This window comes from Apus apus, chromosome 3, assembly GCF_020740795.1.
Source record: "Apus apus isolate bApuApu2 chromosome 3, bApuApu2.pri.cur, whole genome shotgun sequence".
NCBI lineage: Eukaryota > Metazoa > Chordata > Aves > Apodiformes > Apodidae > Apus > Apus apus.
Window position 1 is genome coordinate 21,259,885 of NC_067284.1, and position 18,778 is coordinate 21,278,662.

The 18,778-nt window shown below is 36.9% G+C and overlaps 1 protein-coding gene across 1 annotated transcript in view; it reads left to right on the plus strand.

Annotated features, from left to right (window-relative positions):
• The window catches only part of EYS (eyes shut homolog), a 686,220-nt gene that overhangs the window by 332,379 nt on the left and 335,063 nt on the right, over nt 1-18,778 (plus strand). The window contains exons 22-23 of the mRNA XM_051613735.1: nt 3,012-3,136; nt 10,668-10,917. Of these exons, the coding sequence (XP_051469695.1) occupies nt 3,012-3,136; nt 10,668-10,917 (375 nt within the window). The remainder of the gene's footprint in view (nt 1-3,011; nt 3,137-10,667; nt 10,918-18,778) is intronic.

An 18,778-nucleotide genomic window follows, 5' to 3' on the forward strand; every position in this document is an offset into this window, starting at 1 on the left:
ATTCTGTTCACCCATGATATCTTCATACATCTGATCTCCCTATTCTCTTTATACTGAGGTGTGTTTTGCCTTCGTGGTTTCTATTTACAAACAGGAATATGTATACAGTTAGATTTCTATTTTACATATTTTCATTCTGAAGGATTCCTAGTGCAGTTTACAAAACTGTATGTAACATATTTTTCTTAAAGTATGCAAGCTATTGAACTAAGAATATGTTTTTGTGCCTCCATAATGAGAAACAATATGGACAGTTTATTCATTTGTTTAGTCAATACTGAGGAATGATAGTCGTAATACACAAGTCTTAAATGCAAATATCTTTGGTTTACTAAAGCCTTAGATAAGTAACTTGCTCTCAGATTAAAATTTTGATAGCAATTTTTTATGTTTAAATGATACTTAGTTACCCAGAAGGACAAAATACTCCTAAAGTATGAACCACCGAGTGAAAAATTTCTGGACTCTACCTTACACAGGGTCAGAATTCATGGTCATGAAGGTCCCTTCTGATCTTAAAAATCTGAGTCATGACCTGTCTTCAGTACTGTGTATCTTCTTCCACTCAGCACAGTTACACAATGGAAGTTGAACGTGGATAAAACTGTGTGCCCTCACTCTGTGCTATTGCATATAGCCAAATACCAATTTATCAATACAGATGACTTAAAAACTTGATTTTTTTTTTTTTAATCATTACAGTGCATCACTCAGCATACACTGTCAAGTTGAAAATTTTTCTTCTTATTTTTAAAGCTAGTAATAGACATTTAAAAATTGGTTGCCAGCCAAAGACTGTAACTGCTGTTTCTATACAACTATACATGGAAATGCTTAGTATAAGTAGCAGGAGCTTCTGTGAGGCCTTGGAACTCAGTCTTGCTGCCAACATGTTTTAAACACCTTCCAATCCAAGTGTAAGCTGCCATCCTTTTGCATCTCTTTCAATAATAGCATTCACTGGTAGGGATTATGATCTCTACATTATTTCTCCACCAGGAAAAGACACAGTGAAGGAGCCATGTGCAGTAAGTACATGTATCATGATTAGGGATATTGTTATTTTTTTTTAATTAATGTGGCATTTTTGAGTCTCTGAAACAGCTGAAGTGATAAGGTTAAACTTGGGAAAGAAGTGAATTTGGAGAGGTAGTGGGAACCTTTGGAAATAATTGCTTTTTGGAAAGCTGTACAAATGGAGAAAGGGATTAGAAAAAATACCTTCCAGAGACAGACAGTAGAAATGCTGGGAACAAATCTGCTTTTGTTGCAGACCACTGCTATTTACATATGCTAGGTCTTGGATTTCCCTGCTAACGTTCACCTACAGAAATACGGGATCAAGTAAAGGTCTGTAAAGGCAACTGTGGGAAAGAACTTCCCACAAGGAAGAAAGTCTGCGATACCCAGCAACAGATCCACAGTTGTGATTTAATGAAATGAAAAAGGGATAGTGGCAAGACAGAAATAGGAACAAGGCAGAGGATTGCAGCTTTCCAAAAAGCCTCCAGAGAACAAAATGAAGCATGTGGAGACAGCATGTGATAGCAGAAAAGGACATTGATTTATCTCTGACAAATCCATTCTGCAATGGATCATGAATTTTGTCAGCTATTGTCCCAGTAACAGGCCCCATACCCTGAGAGTAACAGATGCATGTTCAGGATCTGTGGCTGCAGCTGCAGGCTGTTCAGGTGCAGAAGCAGCACACAGAGATGCAAACTGTGTTCTAACAGCATCTCTGCTCATAAGCAACAGCAGCAGGAACTAACAGCGGCCTCACAGCTGAAGTCCTTAGCTGGGACAGGCAGCATTTCTACCAGGGCAGCTAAAGCAGGACTGGAGTGTAACTAGTGGGTCCATTTGCATACTATGAGGCAAATGCAGAAAGGGGAAATTAGATTTGAATCAGTTGAGGACTGCTGGGTTTTTGGGCTGTGGGAGTTTGTTTAGAAATGGGAAAATTTAACTGGGGAAATAACAAAGCTGTAGTGGGTGGTGAGAGTATTGTGGCAGAAGGTCTGGTGTTCTTCAGTAACTAGTTGTGCTTACAAAATTCTAGGTTTGTATGTACCAAGCAAATTGGCTTCTTTATTTCAGCTTAGCCTCTGAAGAACAAGTTCAAGACAGGCTCAAATTATGTGATCTTAAAACCAGCTTCCAGGTCAGTTTTTGGCCTTTTAGATATGCGTGCACTTAGTAGTAAAGGAGATTTTTGTATATGAAATGCATTTTAACAAAAGGGCCAGTACTCTGATTATTTAAGTATAAGAGGATGGTATTCTGGTGGTATTCAAATACAAAGCTGTATTTGCTGAGGAATTGTTCTCCTCGTTGATCCGGTACAGTCATCTGTCTCAGAGTTTCTGATTTAAACTTTCTTTATTTTATTTTCTGTAACGGTTACTATTTTTATCTATCTAAACTTTTCTTCCCCAGTGACAATAGTGCACAAATGTAATGAACAAGATGAAAAGATAAAAAAAATAAGATAAGCAATTTCATACTTCAGTTTGAATTTTGGAAAAAATGTGGGTTTGGTTGCACTGTGCAGATCTGGAATGAGATAAGAGGTTTCAGGGAGCTATTTACCTTTGACAGTTCTTAGTCAAGAGAGAAATAACAATACAGATAATTCTGTAGGTGAAGGGAAATCTGCCAAGTCAGTTAATTCAGTAATGAAATAATATATTCAGGTTTTACTCTTGTTAGCTTACTCTCTACAGAAATAGAAGTCAGCAAATACTAACTTCTCTTTTATATGTTCAGTGGAGTATAATTGTAAAGTTCATGTAGTTTGAGTTGTGTTTGTTTATTCTTAAACAATTTATTTTCTTTTTTCTGCTTCAAAAATCACAGCCTAAAGTAGTTCATACACACTCTATACTATATAGATAGATATGAGGATTATTATAGTTACCATAGCTTAGTTTTTATTTATGCTCAATAAATAGCTTTAGATTTTATTTGGTCTTAGTTTTATTTTATTGGTTTATTTTTTTTCCTGACAGGATGGGAAGGCCTTCATTGTGAGTTGGATGTTGATGAGTGCATATCCAACCCTTGCATATATGGCATCTGTGTTCAGAAGGACCCCAGCTTTGGTTATTCCTGTTTTTGCAAACCAGGATTTGTGGTGAGATGCTGACATTCTTTCTTCTCCTTCCCTTAACCTGACTATTCATTGTTGCACAGAAAATTCTGTATGTAATCCTTTTCATTTTAAACCTCACTCAGATAAAACGTGAAAAATAAAATATTTTAGTAACTGTTCTTTGTTTGTTTTACTAGCAGGAACACTAAATTTTTTGAGAGAAATAATTACCTAATACTCACAAAAAGTGTAAAAGTTTCAATGTATGTAATATTTTTGTCAGTCACCAGAGTATGTTAATATTTTAAAATACTAATTATTTCACATACTAATTAATATTTTTATGTATTAGGATCAATCATACTTAAAACTTGCATACAGACATGCTTTGACAAGTCCTCTGAAACCGATTCAAACAATTCTTTTGAATGCTTGACCCTGTGGGTTTTGGTCTTATGTTTTAGTCTCTGTTTAACATACCAAAAGAATCCTTTGAGGGTGGCTAAATGCCACTTCTCTGTTTATCTAAGGCTGAAATTTCTATGCTGCCATCACCTTTTGATGTCAGTTCTATCTGTAGCTGAAGACATGCAGTTGGTGCCTACAATTTGAGCTTGCTCTTTACCTCATCAAACCTAATCCTATTGTTTAATAGCTTGGAGTTGATAATGAAGGAGAGAAAAGAATAAATTACTTTTATTTTTTCTTTAACAACTTTATATCTACAACTTCAAGCTCTAAATTGTTATTTGAATCCCTTTTTTCTATAAGTTATGACAGTGATTCTTCTTTTAGTATCTATGCACTATTTATTCGGTGTATTTAGGTCTGTGAAATGGAAGAAACAGATTATTGCAAGTAAGATTCAGATTTGCCTTCACAGATTCTCTGCAACCAACTCAAATAAATTAGTAACTTTTCAGACTGTAGATAGTTTCAGAGCTGCTTTCTACAGCCAAGTTCTCATGCACAGTCAATGAGGGAAAAGCTAACTAAACAATAACAAGAAAAGAAAAAAGTTTTTCTAAAAGTGAAAAAACGTCTGTCTTCAGTTCTTCTCAGGCACCATATTTCTCTCTGTCACATGCCCATTCTTTAAAGGTTATCCCCAGGACAACTGGGGATACTAGCATGGGTCAAAGACCTCAAGTGTCAACTGATCTGCTGCTTGAGGATAGTAGTAAGGCAGGCAGGGGCAACAACCTTATAGGCAAGGGGTGAAGTCCCACAGTACCCAAACAAGGATAGCAAAACAAGACCTGTGATGGTGGTAGCCACCCAAAACGTTCTTCCAGAAGTCCAGGTGCTGCCAGGCAAGTCCCTGATCATAGGTTAAGTCCCTGATTTAAAGTTAAGCCAGGAAGTCAAGGCAGCAAAGCAAGATCAAGATCAATAAATTACTGGGCTTACTAGCAGATTTTAGCTTTATTGTAAGCTCAAAGGGCAAAGGCCAGAGCTTAATTGCAGCTTCTGAGCTCAGGTATGAAGGTTCCAGATGAGACATGTTGAGTCTTTCTCACAGCTTAGCTCTTTCCACTGTAGGCTGATCTGAGGTTGCACAGCTGCACCATATCAGAGCTGACTTTCAGCACAGCGTGCTAAACCTGTGAGTGTGAAGAAGTTCAAGAGATGGACTGCAGAAAACTGAGGCTGATGAGAGCCTCAGTTCAAGTCTAAAATACCATAAAACTGTTGTGTTAATGCTCTTACCACTGAACATTTCTAAGTCCTTCCTCACATACAGCCCTAAAGATTTCGAGTGGAACTTGCAATTCTAATTGAACTTCATACCAAGTGCTCTATATCATTAGCAGTAAATGAGGAAAGTGCTATCTTCTTTGAGTGGTATAAACATGGCACCAGATAATGGTTTAAAAATATATTTGTATTTATTTTAAATAAATGTTTACATCCAGTTACAGAATAAGAGGTTAAGACTTCCGAGTCTTCTTCCATATTGGCCACAATCCAAAATGTGGAGAAAGAATTCAGTGTTACTTCCTTAACCTCAATACAACCATAAGTCTTTCATAGACTCTAAGGACTCATTACGTCTGAACCCAGCAGAGGGAAGGCATCCCTGGGTTTGTCTTTATTTTGCTAGGACTTGCTCCTGGTGCTAATGTAAATGAGAAAAGTAGAATACCCCTGCATTCTAGATTTAAGGACTACCAGTTTCACCAACTTGTTCCTCATCTATTTGTTCACAGTGCCAAATCATCATTCTGGGACTTGTAAGTTCTTTATCTATGTAAAATCCCTTATAGAGATCCACACAGAAAGGTTTCTGTGGAGACAGAGATTTTTCTCTTTTAAGTAAAATTTTCTGAAATTTCTCTAGGGAATACTAGAGGGAGGATAAAGGTCATTTTGAACATGGCAGTTGATTTCATGTTTCACCACAGTTCAGTTCTCTGCATAACAGTGTACAAATACTAATGTGGCTGACTTCTTCTGGGTATTGTACCTTCTGTGAAGAAAACAGAGGTGAAATGAGGAAACTTAGAGAACACTCATTGGAGTGGATTATTTGATTCTGTGAGCTGTCCCACGTTGTCTCCTTCACACGGCAGCCAGTGCTAGAGTTAACTTTTGTCATCTTGAGGGCATAACACAAACTCATTTTTAGTGTTGTTTTTTACAGATAGTTAAAAGCATTCAAAGGTATGATGGAATAATATAGATATACTGTTGTGGTTTAGGCCTAGCTAGCAACAAAGAATTACGTGTCTGCTTACTTCTCTCCCCATAATGGAATGGGGAGGAGAAAATATAACAAAAAACTTATTTGCCTATATTATTTTCAATTCTGTATTTTACCATAAAGGCTTGGTAGTTTGAAAATTAATTTTAATAATGTATATAATCTGGATGAATTTACTGACAGACTGCTCTAAGAAGGAAGAGACTAGCTCATAAGAATGAATGCTATAGCTTCCTACACTGCTTTTTCCAGAATACAGTGGGTACAGCAGATATTTTGCCACAGTCCATAGCAACTGCTCTCTTTCTGTCTTCAAAAGCAGGCTGGCATTCTAAATGAGATCAAGAGATGACAAAAGATGTATCAGTTGAGGGACACAGTCCTATTAAATGGAAAACAGTCAGACCTTCATGTTAAAAATTTGCTCATTAAATATTTATACTTAACATACCTATCTTCAGTATGAAAGATAAAGAGATATGGTCTAAACATCTCAGTACATGGGCATTTGGTAGAGGCCTGATGGGTCCTGTTTCCTAACCACAGGTAAGTGTGGGTAGAAACAGTTGGAACTCCCAGACAAATTAGTATTCAAGGAACTACAACCACAGTATATGTTAAGTATCTATGTATGTAATGCTACCTGAACTATGGATTGTAAAGTATGGATCATGAAATTTCTCATAAATGTTGAGAAGAAATGCATAGACAGTAGTATAGGGAATAAATGTTTGCTTTTTAAATGGAAAAAACACCTACCTTTAAGTACAAACCTGCAGCATCTACCCGCATGGCAACTGTTAAAACATTTACAGACTCTTTCAAGGCTATCAAATATATTTATAACTATTTAACATACCCTTCACACACAGTGGAGGTTATCCAAATCTGCTTTGTGTCTATGAGTCATAAAATAATAATCAAATGCTCTTACCATTATGTGTGGAAGTAATAAAAATGCACTAATTTGTCAAAGGGAAGGTCATAATGAAACAAGTTTCATAGGATTAAGAAAGATTACTAGACAGAAATCTTATTAAAATTGAATTAAAAGAAAAATTACTGCATTTTTGCAATATGTGAAATTAGACGACAGCAAGGAGGAAATGTTTTTCTTATCATTGTATGGAAATCCAACAGAAATTGGCCTCCTCTTCCTTCATGTTTTTGGAATAATGATATAGTGAGTGATAGATGCCATGAATTTACCAGATAGTTCATCTGCTTGAAAAAACTAATTGAGAATTTGATTTAAACAAGCATGGATGTATCAAAAAAACCCCACAACTTAACTTCTTCCATTTTAAACACTGAATGATTTAAACTACTTGTAAGAAAAGTATTTTCAGTTTCTATGTCTGCATTTTTACCGCTTTTTCTCTTACACCTCCTGTTATTTCATAATATTTCTTAGGGAGCCTACAGGAAAGCAAGAGAAGGACTTTTTACAAGGGCATGTAGTGATGGGATGAGGGGGAATGGCTTTAAACTGACAGGGTAGATTTAGATTAGATACCAGGAAGAAGTTATTTAGTGTGAAGGTGGTGAGACATTGGCCCAGGTTGCCTGGGGAAGTTGTGGATACCGCACTCCCTGAAAGTGTTCCAAGGACAGAATGGATGTGGCTTTGAGCAACCTGTTTTATTGGGAGGTGTCCCTGCCCATGCAGGGGCATTGGAACTAGATGATCTCTAAGGTCCCTTTCAACCTAAGCCATTCTGTGATTCTATGAATATCATAACTGAATTTGATACAGTTGATAGAAATGTAAGTTGCTTTAGGTTTTGTGTAAATAGCTAGCTAGGTAGACAAGACAGACAATTAAAATATATTGTCTGAGGGAAAGTTCAGGAGGGCAGATTTCAGTCTCTTCAGGGTTCTGCTTGAGAATGTCATGGGACAACATCTTGGAGGGTAGAGGGAGCCATGATAGCTGGCTGATATTTAAGGATCACCTCCTCCAGGCCCAGGAGTGACGCATCCCAACTAAGAGGATGTCAGGTAAAAACTCCAGGAGGCCAATGTGGATGGGCAAGCAACTCCTAGAAAAACTCAAACTTAAGAAGGATGCATTCAGAGGGTGGAAGCTAGGGAAAGGTATCCTAGGAAGATTGCAGAGAGGTTGTATGAGCATCTAGGGATCAGGTTAGGAAAGCCAAATCCCAGATAGAATTAAATCTTGCCAGAGATGCAAAGAAGAATAAGGAAAGCTTTTATGGGTATGTTTGGGATAAAAGGACAACCAAGGAAAGTGTAGGCTGTCTCCGTAAGAAAACAGGAGACCTAGCTACACAGGATATTGAGAAGGATATTGAGGTTCTCAATGACTTCTTTGCATCAGTCTTCACAGCAAGTGCTCCAGCCTCATCATAAAGGTCACAGCAGCTGAAAGCAGGGTCTGGGAGAATGAAGCACCCCCCACTGTAGAAGAACAGGTTTGTCACCGTCTAAAGAAGCTGAAGGTGCACAGATCTATAGGACGTGATGAGATCCATCCACGGATCCTGAGGGAGCTGGTGGATCCAGTTACTGAGCCTCTGCCCATCATATCTGAGAGGTCGTGGCAGTCTGATGAAGTTCCTGCTGATTGGAAAAAAGTAACATTGCCCTTATTTTTTAAAATGGGAAAAAGGTAGACCCAAGGAACTACAGGCCAGTCAGTCTCACCTCTGTGCCTGGCAAGGTCATGGAGCAGATCCTCCTGGAAAGTCTGCCTAGGCACATGGAAAGTAAAGAGGTGATTGATGACAGCCAACATGACTTCACTAAGGGCAAGTCATGCCTGACCAATCTGGTGGCCTTCTATGACAAGGCTACAGAGATGATAGATAGTGGAAGACTAACTGACATTATCTACCTGGATTTGGGCAAAGCATTTGACACTGTCCTACATGACATCCTGGTTTCCAAACTGACAAAGCATGGATTTGACAGATGGATCACTCTGCGGATAAGTAATTGGCTGGATGGCAGCACCCAGAGAGTTGTGGTCAATGGTTCAGTGTCCAAGTGGAGTCATGTGACAAATGGTGTTCTTCAGGGGTCACTGCTGGGACCAGTGCTGTTTAACGTCTTTGTTGGAGACATGGACAGAGGGGTTGAGTGCATCCTCAGCAAATTTGCTGATGGTACCAAGCTGTGTGGAGTAGCTGACACTATAAAGGGAAGGGATTCCATCCAGAGGGACCTTGACAGGCTTGAGTGGTGGGCCAATGCCAATCTCATAAAGTTCAACAAGGCCAAGTGCAAAGGTCCTGCATCTAGGTTGGTGCAATCCCAGGCACAAATACAGGTTGTCAGGAGAAGTCTGAGGAGAAGGACTTGGGGGTGATGAGAAGCTTGACATGAGCTGCCAGTGTGCGCTCGCAGCCCAGAAAGCAAATCGTGTCCTGGGCTGTTTCCAAAGAAGTGTGGCCAGCAGGGTGAGGGAAGTGATTCTGCTACTCTACCCTGCTCTGGTGAGACCACTGAGCTCTGGAGCCCTCAGCACAAGAAAAACATGGAGCTGTTGGAGAGGGTCCAGAGAAGGGCCAAGAAGATGAACAAAGGCCTGGAGTACCTCTGCTGTGAAGACAAGCAGAGAGAGTTGGGGTTGTTCAGCCTGGAGGAGAGAAGTCTCCAGAGAGAACTTATAGCAGCTTTCCAGTACCTGAAGGGGGCCTATAGGAAAGCTAGGGAGGGACTTTTCACCAGAGAGGGTAGGGATAGGGCAGCGGAATGGCTTTAAACTGAAAGAGGGTAGATTTAGGTTAGACATCAGGAGGAAATTCTTCACCATGAGAGTAGTAAGGCACTGAAATAGGTTGCCCAGGGAACTTGTGGATGCCCCCTCCCTGAAGGTGTTCAAGGCCAAGTTGGATGAGGCTTTGTGCAACCTGGTGTGAGGTTTCCCTGCAGGGAGGTTGGAACCTGATGATCTTTAAGGTCCCTTCCAACCTTAACCATTCTATGATTCTGTGGGTCTGTAGCATGTTGTCAGAGAGGCATGTCTTTCAGGGATGACACTGCAAGTTTTAAATAGCTGGCCAGATATGTAGGATCATTCTAGGTTAGCTAAGTTGGCTGTATCTCTTCACGTAGCCCACTAGTTCATTACAACAGAAGTGAAAATAAAATGAGCACAAGGCTGGTTTCAGCATATATTTATTTCACACTTCCAGAATGTATTTAATTCACATAATTATTGCTGTAAAAGAAATGCATTATTTCTTGCCTTTTCTACAGACCACTGAATATGAAATTTTTAAATTTTATTACTAGAAAGGATATTTCAGGCTTCCCATGAACTGTTAGTCAGTGAAAAATAGTGAGCACCAGGTCCAATTTCAGACTGCTACTACATTTTTTTTCTTTTTTAAGAGTTATCTGTGAGCTTAATGTATTAACAAGGTGCTTTGTAAAGGTCTGGTCACATCAGGCAACAAATATTGAGCTTCGGTGTACAAAAAGAAACAACATTAACTAGACAATCAGAACAGACCATACGTTTTTAGACAGCTAAGTCCATTCCACAAAGTTTTCTATATAACTACACGCCAACTGAAGATTATTTTAACCACTTTTCATTACTGATTACAGTACTGTCTTTGATACTTTACAATTACAATTCTATGGGGAAATTTTTTTTTTTTTTTTATAATTTTTAATACTGAGTCAAAATGTCATTTAGTTAAAATTTAAAATATACACCTATACTATTTATTTAGTTAAGCACTATTTTCCATGTGATTGCATTTGCTTTTAAAAGTGTGGGCAGCTTAATGCAAGGAAACATTTTTTTCTTAGACTAAAAAAATAACTAATTTGAACTAACGTGACTATGAAATGCAAATTGCCTTCAAAAATGGCTTTTAAAAAATTCTCTTTCAGGGACGAAGCTGTGAGCTTAATTACAATGATTGCCTTATGCAGTCCTGTGCCACTGGGTTCCTTTGTGTTGATGGAATAAACAATATCACCTGTTTACCTACTATCCCCCAAAGCAAGAAAACTGTCACTGAAGTGGCTGAAGTGTTTCCTGCTGAGATATTGGACAATGACCTTTCGTCAGCCTTGGCTGCATCTACTGAACTTTTGTCTATACATGCTTCTCCTGATTTTCATACAGAGGTTTCCCAAGGTAAGTAGAAAAAAAACCTCTGAGTAATGTGTATATCTACATTCTTTTCTCTTTAGTGCTTTTGAAATGGTAAGAATATTAAAAATGTGTTAATTTCCTTCTTAAGTATGTTTTTTTCTACTTCCTATAGTACCTTTTATTATTTTGATTTTATCCATTGTCCTTTCTTACTTACATTTATATATAACTGGAAAATTACTTTTTTCTCTCAGTATATTTTTTTCTTGGCATCTCACACATCCAGTAAGGAAAACTGTACTTTCTGTTAGCTTGGTTCTCAGTTTTCTTTGCTAGAGTGTACAGTTTTATATTTCTTACATTGTGTTCAGCAATCTCTGACCCTAATTCAGATCTTCCCTTCTTCCTTGCCAAGTCAGGAGCAGAAATATAATTTGCCTTATTCCATGGGGTTTTTCGTTTTCCTTTCCTAGGGCACATGTTTTCTGAATGTTTCCTTTTCTGTGTATCTAGATGGTTTTTAAGGAAAAATACCTGGAACAAGCCTCTCAACATTTCTGCCATTTTAGCTGCTTATAGTGATGTTTTTGGGAAGCAAAAGTCATTCTTTTAAAATATTTGTAGAAAAGTCAGTACTAACAGAAGTGGGGCATTTTATTTCTAAGATTGTACCTTCATTGTGGATGGTTCATTTTACTAAAACTAGTATTACACAGATAGCTTGTATACAAGGCATCCTCTACAGTCAGTTTCAAATTTGTTTACTTATATACTATTTCAAAGTAAGTACTTGTATCAGAAATAAGCTAAAAGTATTGTTTTTTAATTTGGGTAAATGAGTTTTACTGAATGTTTTATCTCTGTACGGACTGGTCTTTTGGGATATACCTAAGCTTTATTTGCATTCTTAGCAGGTAATAGTCCTTCTTGATGTAAGTAGTGACTGAGTTAGTAAATGCAATTACATCTGTATATCTCCCCAAATATCATGTCAGCTAGTTTGCTCATGTTCTCAATGGATAACATTTCTAATCATTTAATTTTATCTTGGCTTACAGTAGCAGTTTGATTTAGAAAAGTTAGTATTTCTCATCAGTGTCACCTGTTTTGATGCTGGCCCTCATACAGAATATGAATATTGAGAAGGTTTGTGTTTACTCAACTCCGGAGGTCACTAAAACCTCTTGTGCACTTTTATTAAAAATATAAATAACAGGGTTGCATTCATCTACTATATAATACCTTAGTAAGACTTCAGGAGGTTTTACTGGCAGTGTAATTTGCCGCGGATTCAGTCCACGGCCAAATTTATTATTATTTTTTTTTCTTTTCTTTTATGGGAAGTTTATCATGTGTGTTGGGTTTTTTCCTACATTTTTATCCGTAAAGGCCTGAAAAAGATCTTTTCTGCTATAGGATACTTCTGACTACTAATTTGGCTAAACTGAGCTATGAACTAGGAGGAGTAATTGCCACTGGAGAGTCTTCAGCAGTACTCAGGATAGCAACCTCAACAGATGTTTTCTTTTCATACTTTCATAATTCTGCTGTTCAGATCTTAGTAAAATTAGTCTAATAACATACCTGTACCTTATGTGGCTACTGATACTTCATAGATTTAAGGTCAGTACCTCTTCCCCAACGTAATTATGATACAATCTTGTTTGTAATAAGCTCCTTAATAACACTGTTTTCACGACACAATCGTGAAATTTCATCATTAGAGCAGCGCCAGACTGTTGCTTTATCTGCCACAAACATCATGGGTTCAGTAATTAGTAACATGATAGGCTGAAATTAAGTAGTCATTATTTTCCTGGGGATTACACTTAAAAACTGATTCTACAAGAGCAGCTTCAGTTCTCTCTAGGCCTCAAAAGCATCCTGAAGAATTGTTAGATGCCTTTTGAGCATTGGAAGAGCAGTGGAGATTAATAAGTCCTTCAAAATTTTCTCATTCTCCTAGTAAGATACATATTGAAATACAGGTAGCTTTCCTTAGTTGGTTAGTTAGTCATAAAACTCAAATGCAGCCATCTCTTTCTAATGAGTATCTAGCTATTGCTGCTTCATCCATCAGCTAGAAACTCAAAAACATCAATTCACTATTTGCTTATCCTTTAAGTGAGTTAAGCCAAATACATGCAACATCAAATGACTGGAATAAAACTGATGAGTTTTCACACCAAGTTCTGCATAGCAGACAGTCCCCATTTTATGACATGTTTTGGATGAACACAGTGATGCTAATACAACAATTACTGGTAAATACCCTGAAAAGTTGTCATTATTTGAATCTTCCAGTGCTGAGTTATCCTGGTTTTATCCGCAGCATTAAACTGTGACACTGCACAAGCCTCATCTGTGCAAAAAGATGTTTGTAAAATGTTTGTAACTAAGCATTTATCTTTACATACCTGTTACCCTGCTTTAAGTTCTGCCTTACAAGAACATTAGCAATATTGTACTGAAGCATATGAGATGAGCAGATGCTAATGCTGTGCATGAGGAGCTCTTCATGAATATAAACACTGTCCTACCTAGACTTCACAGTGTATCTGCAGTGGATTCAGTTTCTGGCCTTTATCACTTGATTTTATCTGTTGTCTTTCTCATTTCATTCAGACAACTTTTTGCTGTGATGGGGTGTTTTTGTAACAAAGATAAAAGTGTCTGTCAAGGTTGCCAGGTGTTTGAAAGAGATTTATGGTAATCAGGCAGCAGCCTGTTCAATGGATACAGCACCTGCTGCTGTACCTGACACAGATGGTTATCCTTCATGTTTTGCCACATAGGCTGCTAGATCAATGTAGGAGCAGGTTGGAGGCTGCTGTAATGCTAGGAGGCAATCAGCAACTGAACAGTTTCACTTCACAGCAGTAAAGTTTTCAGAATATTTGGTGTAGTATGGTTACAGTATATGATTATTAACATTTTTTAATGTAAAATACATATAGAGAAAAAAATATTTTTATGTCTTGAGAGAATAATTTTTATATATCATTAACTTGCTACTTCTCATTCCAAAATGAGACAAGATGGCTGAATCTATTTAAAACAATACTTTTGTAAGAATCTTACAATTCGCTTCAGTAATAAAGCTGGGGAATTATAAGAACATAAAAACCCTATAAATTCTAGAATTAAAAATAGGGAATGTTGATTTGTTTGGACTAAGTGTTTACAGTGTACTTTTACAAAAAAGCTTTCTACAAAATGAATACCCAGCAAGCCAAGGAGAAGTTTTTTACTTCTGCTGCTTTTCATTCTTTGCTTGGGGGTTTGTGTAGGAAAAAATGGGTTTATTTCATTGATTTAAGTAACCTATGTCCGCATTCGAGCCACGATAGAACTGACTTTCTTTCTAGTAATTTTACTTTTCATTTAAGGCTCTTGTAAGTAACTGAACTTCCTATATTTTTGTATATTTCATTATTTTCTTTTTCATCATTACTCTTTCATTAAAGCTGTGTAGTTTAGCTTCCAACCTGTAAGTCCCTCCCCCTCATTCTATTTCCTTTCCCTTTCTGGGAAGGAAGAGGGGTTAATAGAAAGCATCTGTCATTTGTTTAATTGCTGACCCAGTGTTAAAAGCATGAATGGTTTTAACATAGAAAAAATAAAGATTCTAGACTATGAAAGAAAAGTATAAAGGTGCCAAAAGACAAGGAAAGAGCTATAGTTTTTGGTTTGTTTGTTTTTTGTGGAATAACAGTTTATTTTTTTCCTGTGAATATTCTTCCATGTAGATTTCACTTGCAGTATGCATGCATACATAGGTACACAGATCAAGTTCTGTCTGCCAGAAGTGCCTCCCAATATTGTGCCTACACACATGAGGTCATGTTGTCTGAGCAAACTACTGTGGTTGCCCAGCTGATTAAGATATGAATCAATATGAAAATAAATATCAAGCTTCACATCTAGTGTATAACTACTATTGGCTTAAAAAAGTTGCCTCAGAACTAGCAAAGAAAAACACCTCAGGTTTTAAGAAAATCTGTTTTTTTGGTGTTTTGTTTTTTTTTTTCCTTTGATACCCTCAGTGTGAAGTATATTTGTATGGATTCTGCCATACGCTTTCTAAGCCTTTCTTTCAATGCCTGTGACTTACCTGGCACCAGGTGAACTCTTTGTGGTCCATATTAATCCTACTTACTGGCTTATACTGGCTTATATCAAGATGCCTAAAAGTCATGATAACAGTTTAGTTGGCCATTATCTGCTTCCTCTTTGAAAGTGGGAGGCCCAAATGTACCATAAAGAAAAGAGTTGAAACATAATTTTCTTTCACCTTTCCTGTGAAACCATCAGAGAGATTTATCTCCTAGTCATTTCTCTTAAAAAGACTATCTTAGAAAGCAGAAGAGGCTTTAGAGCTCACTGCTTGAGAGGAAAATCACTTGGGAATTGCAGGAAGCAGGTACTGCTGCCATGGTTCCAGTATCCATTTGCTTAAAATACATGAACACATGTAAGTTATGTAGTACACAGAAAGATACCTGAAAGGCAATATCTTTCAATAGCTTATTTTCTGTGGTTGAATATTTTTTGTGTGTGGTGAAAAGAATAGATGAGGAAGAACAATACATGCCCAAGAGTAGCAGTTGCCATTGTGTGGATGCATAAGCAAATCTATGCCTTGTTCAATTGAAGAAATAGAACTACAATAAAGCTAAATGAGAAGTGCTTCTCAATGAGTAAGATACTTAATATACTGGGGTTTCCACCCCAGCAGAAGAGATGTGTCAAGCTGTCAATCCCACTGTACACTTCTGTGCTTACTAGACATAGTGTATTTATTAATAACCTACATTCATTAACTTGCGTTCTGGGGAAAATACTTTTCATATGTTATAGTATTGTTATTTTCATCTGACAATGAGTTCATACATTATAGCAAGTTCTATGAGAGTTTAAAGTCACAGGGGCCCTGGAAAAAGGTTATGAGAGATGGGATCTGTTTGGCAGAGAAGTGTATTACTTGGTCTCAGTCTCCAGGTATGCATATCAACTAACAAACCATTGCTTGTGGCAAATAATATTTTGTAAATAAATTTGTTCTGAGAAAAACACATGTTTATAGGAAATCTTTTATGGGACCAGGGGGACTGATCTAAGTGCTCCATCACACAGAAATGTCTCCTAGCAAGCTGCAAATTTCTATATGTGCTTAATACCCCTATCCATAATATGACCACACTCCTGTTGTGAATATTCTCCTGATCACAATTATAATAGTAGAAGAGCTTGCATCTGAATTTTGAAAGGTCTTCAACATCACGATAGTGAAATAAATTTTCTTTAGAAGTAGTTTCCAGAAATATCCAAAGATCTATTAAGACATGTAATGATTTGTTCACTTGGTGCCTCTGGTTGAGATTATGGAGCTCAAGTGTATTCCACCAACTTCAAAAAGAAGTTAATTTTTTAAAATGCAGGGCTGTTTGGGGGGAAATTGGTCTGTGCTAATGGCTTCCATGCAGATTGTCCAGCAGCAAATGTATGACGAAGTACCACTTACTCCCACTGCTTAAATAGTTTGTGTTCAATATGTTTCATAATTCCCTTTAAGACTGCCTAACGTATCAAGTGGGGTCTGCAAATATGATTAATAATAAATAAATTGACACATGCTGCAGAGCTCCTCATATGCAGTATTATTATTTTTTTTAAATCTTGCTTTACCAACTTTTAAATTTTGATTTCCCACTTGCTCACACTGAGTTTTTATTACCTGAAGACTCCTAGTTGAAAGGAAAATTCAGAGATTTGATTGTTTCTTACACACTGTTTTCCATAGTAATGTAATGCTTTTCCATCTTTCTCCTTAATCAACTTCTATTCTATTATATGGAACAGTGTATGACAAGGTTTCTGAAAAATGCTGAAATTACATGAAGCTTTTCTTCTAATTCTGTTTTATCATATTGATTTGTGTCTGTTACATTCACTAGAGCTGCCATCACTCTCACAATCACTTTAAACTGCCTTTTATCGGTTCTGCCTGACATATCATTATTATTCAGCCCATTTTAGTTTCCTTGTTCTCAAGAGCTAATATGCTGATTTTAATCGTGTATTGTTATATATGCTAGATCAAGGAAGAAAATACTTTTTGACATAGTTAAGATACACATAGTAGCTATGTAGGTTAGCACAGAATTTCATGGAAAGTTAATACACTGGACCCTGCTCCACTGTTGTCACTGTATTGGTAACTGCTAGAAGCTTGAACCTGATAACTTTCCAGACCTCTTTCATAAGCTATCATTCTTCCCAGTGATCTGATAAAGAACACATGGAAGTGTTAATGCAAGCCTGGCCTGCTTCTGCTTTTATTTAGGTGTAAAATGCTGACCTGCAAGGAAAAGCATTTTGATAGGCTGTAACTTTAAGATGCATTATTTAATCTGATTACATCATACTTGGATGTTTAGACAAGCAAGATACATAGGAAAATCTGTGGGAATTCTATGTACTTAAGTACATAGAAGACAGTGGCAGAGCAGACAGGAGTTGAGGGTGGAGATACAGGGGTCAGGAACACATGGGCCTAGGCATTGAAGGAGATGGGCAGATAGAGTCCTGCTTGGATGCTTGCCGTGGATGGAAGAAAAAGGGACTTGACTTCCGTGATCCCTGAATTCATACCGATAATGACATATATGGGATGGAATATTCTGGACAATTTTGCCATCTGTCTAGTCCGCTCCTCCCTATAGGAGGATTGTAGATACGACTCTTCTGCTACTTTACTGTCCAAAGCAGCAGATCTAACGAGTGGAGTAAAGTTCCCCTGGTCTCTTAGCCGTAACTATAAACATTTGAGCATTATCAGTCAACTGGCTGGAAAAATTGCTGTTAATTCTAGCAACTGTGCTGCTTAAAAAAAGAGTTAACTGAAGGGAAAAAAAAAACAACACAAAAAACGGTAAAAAGAAAATTAGCCTCATCCAGGCTCAAACCGGGACAACTAACAAGCATGCTGAGAAATGTCCGTACACATACATGTTCCATATTCCGGACATAAACAGACATGTTCTGTACTACCAGTGTAACATTTGTTAGTTAAATTACTTTGAAAAATAATTTACCCATTTTGAAAATACCGGGTTTGAACTTGTCTTCGTCAAATATTTAGTTCAGTAAGTAATAGTAAATAACTGTGGTCAATAATACTCAATAATCATCTCACTAAAATACTATAACTGTGTAGTGAATGATATTTCTTTTTTCTTTAAACATTGTGTAAATATATATTAAAAAAAATAATATTTGGCAAAAAATCCATGTCATACTCTTAAATCTATCATCTGCTGTGTCATAACAATGAGAATGATGAAAAAAATTAAGAATGTCAGTATGTGGCTAACTTTCAATTATTTTTTTATATTAATCTCTTTTGATATTAATAAAATTGTGATAGAGGAGAAAAAAATAGTATCTCACGTGCATTCTTACTATAGTGAAATCTGGAAGAGAAGTTTCAGAAAGAATAGAAGGAATACATTTTAGTAATCTAAAAACAATACCACAATCTAATATATGAAAACAGCACAATAGTATAGCATCCATGGCTCATTTATAAGAGAATGGGATTGGCAAAGTGTGAACTGTAGTAATTTATATTTCATAATATACAAAATGTTTAAGTAAATGAATGACAAATCACTGATTGTAAAATTCAAGTTCACCCTAACTTGTGTAATGTCCAGTAAGACTCTTCATATAGTAACATACATAATATATTTAAAAAAATAAATAAATCACTGTATCTGAAGAACATAGGAGTGGTGTTTATCAGGTGATGTGAGATTTCAGCCTTCAGAGAAAATGAAGTTGAAGGCTAGTACTTTAATAATTAATGTTCCTGACTAAGTAGAAATCCTTCACATTTTCA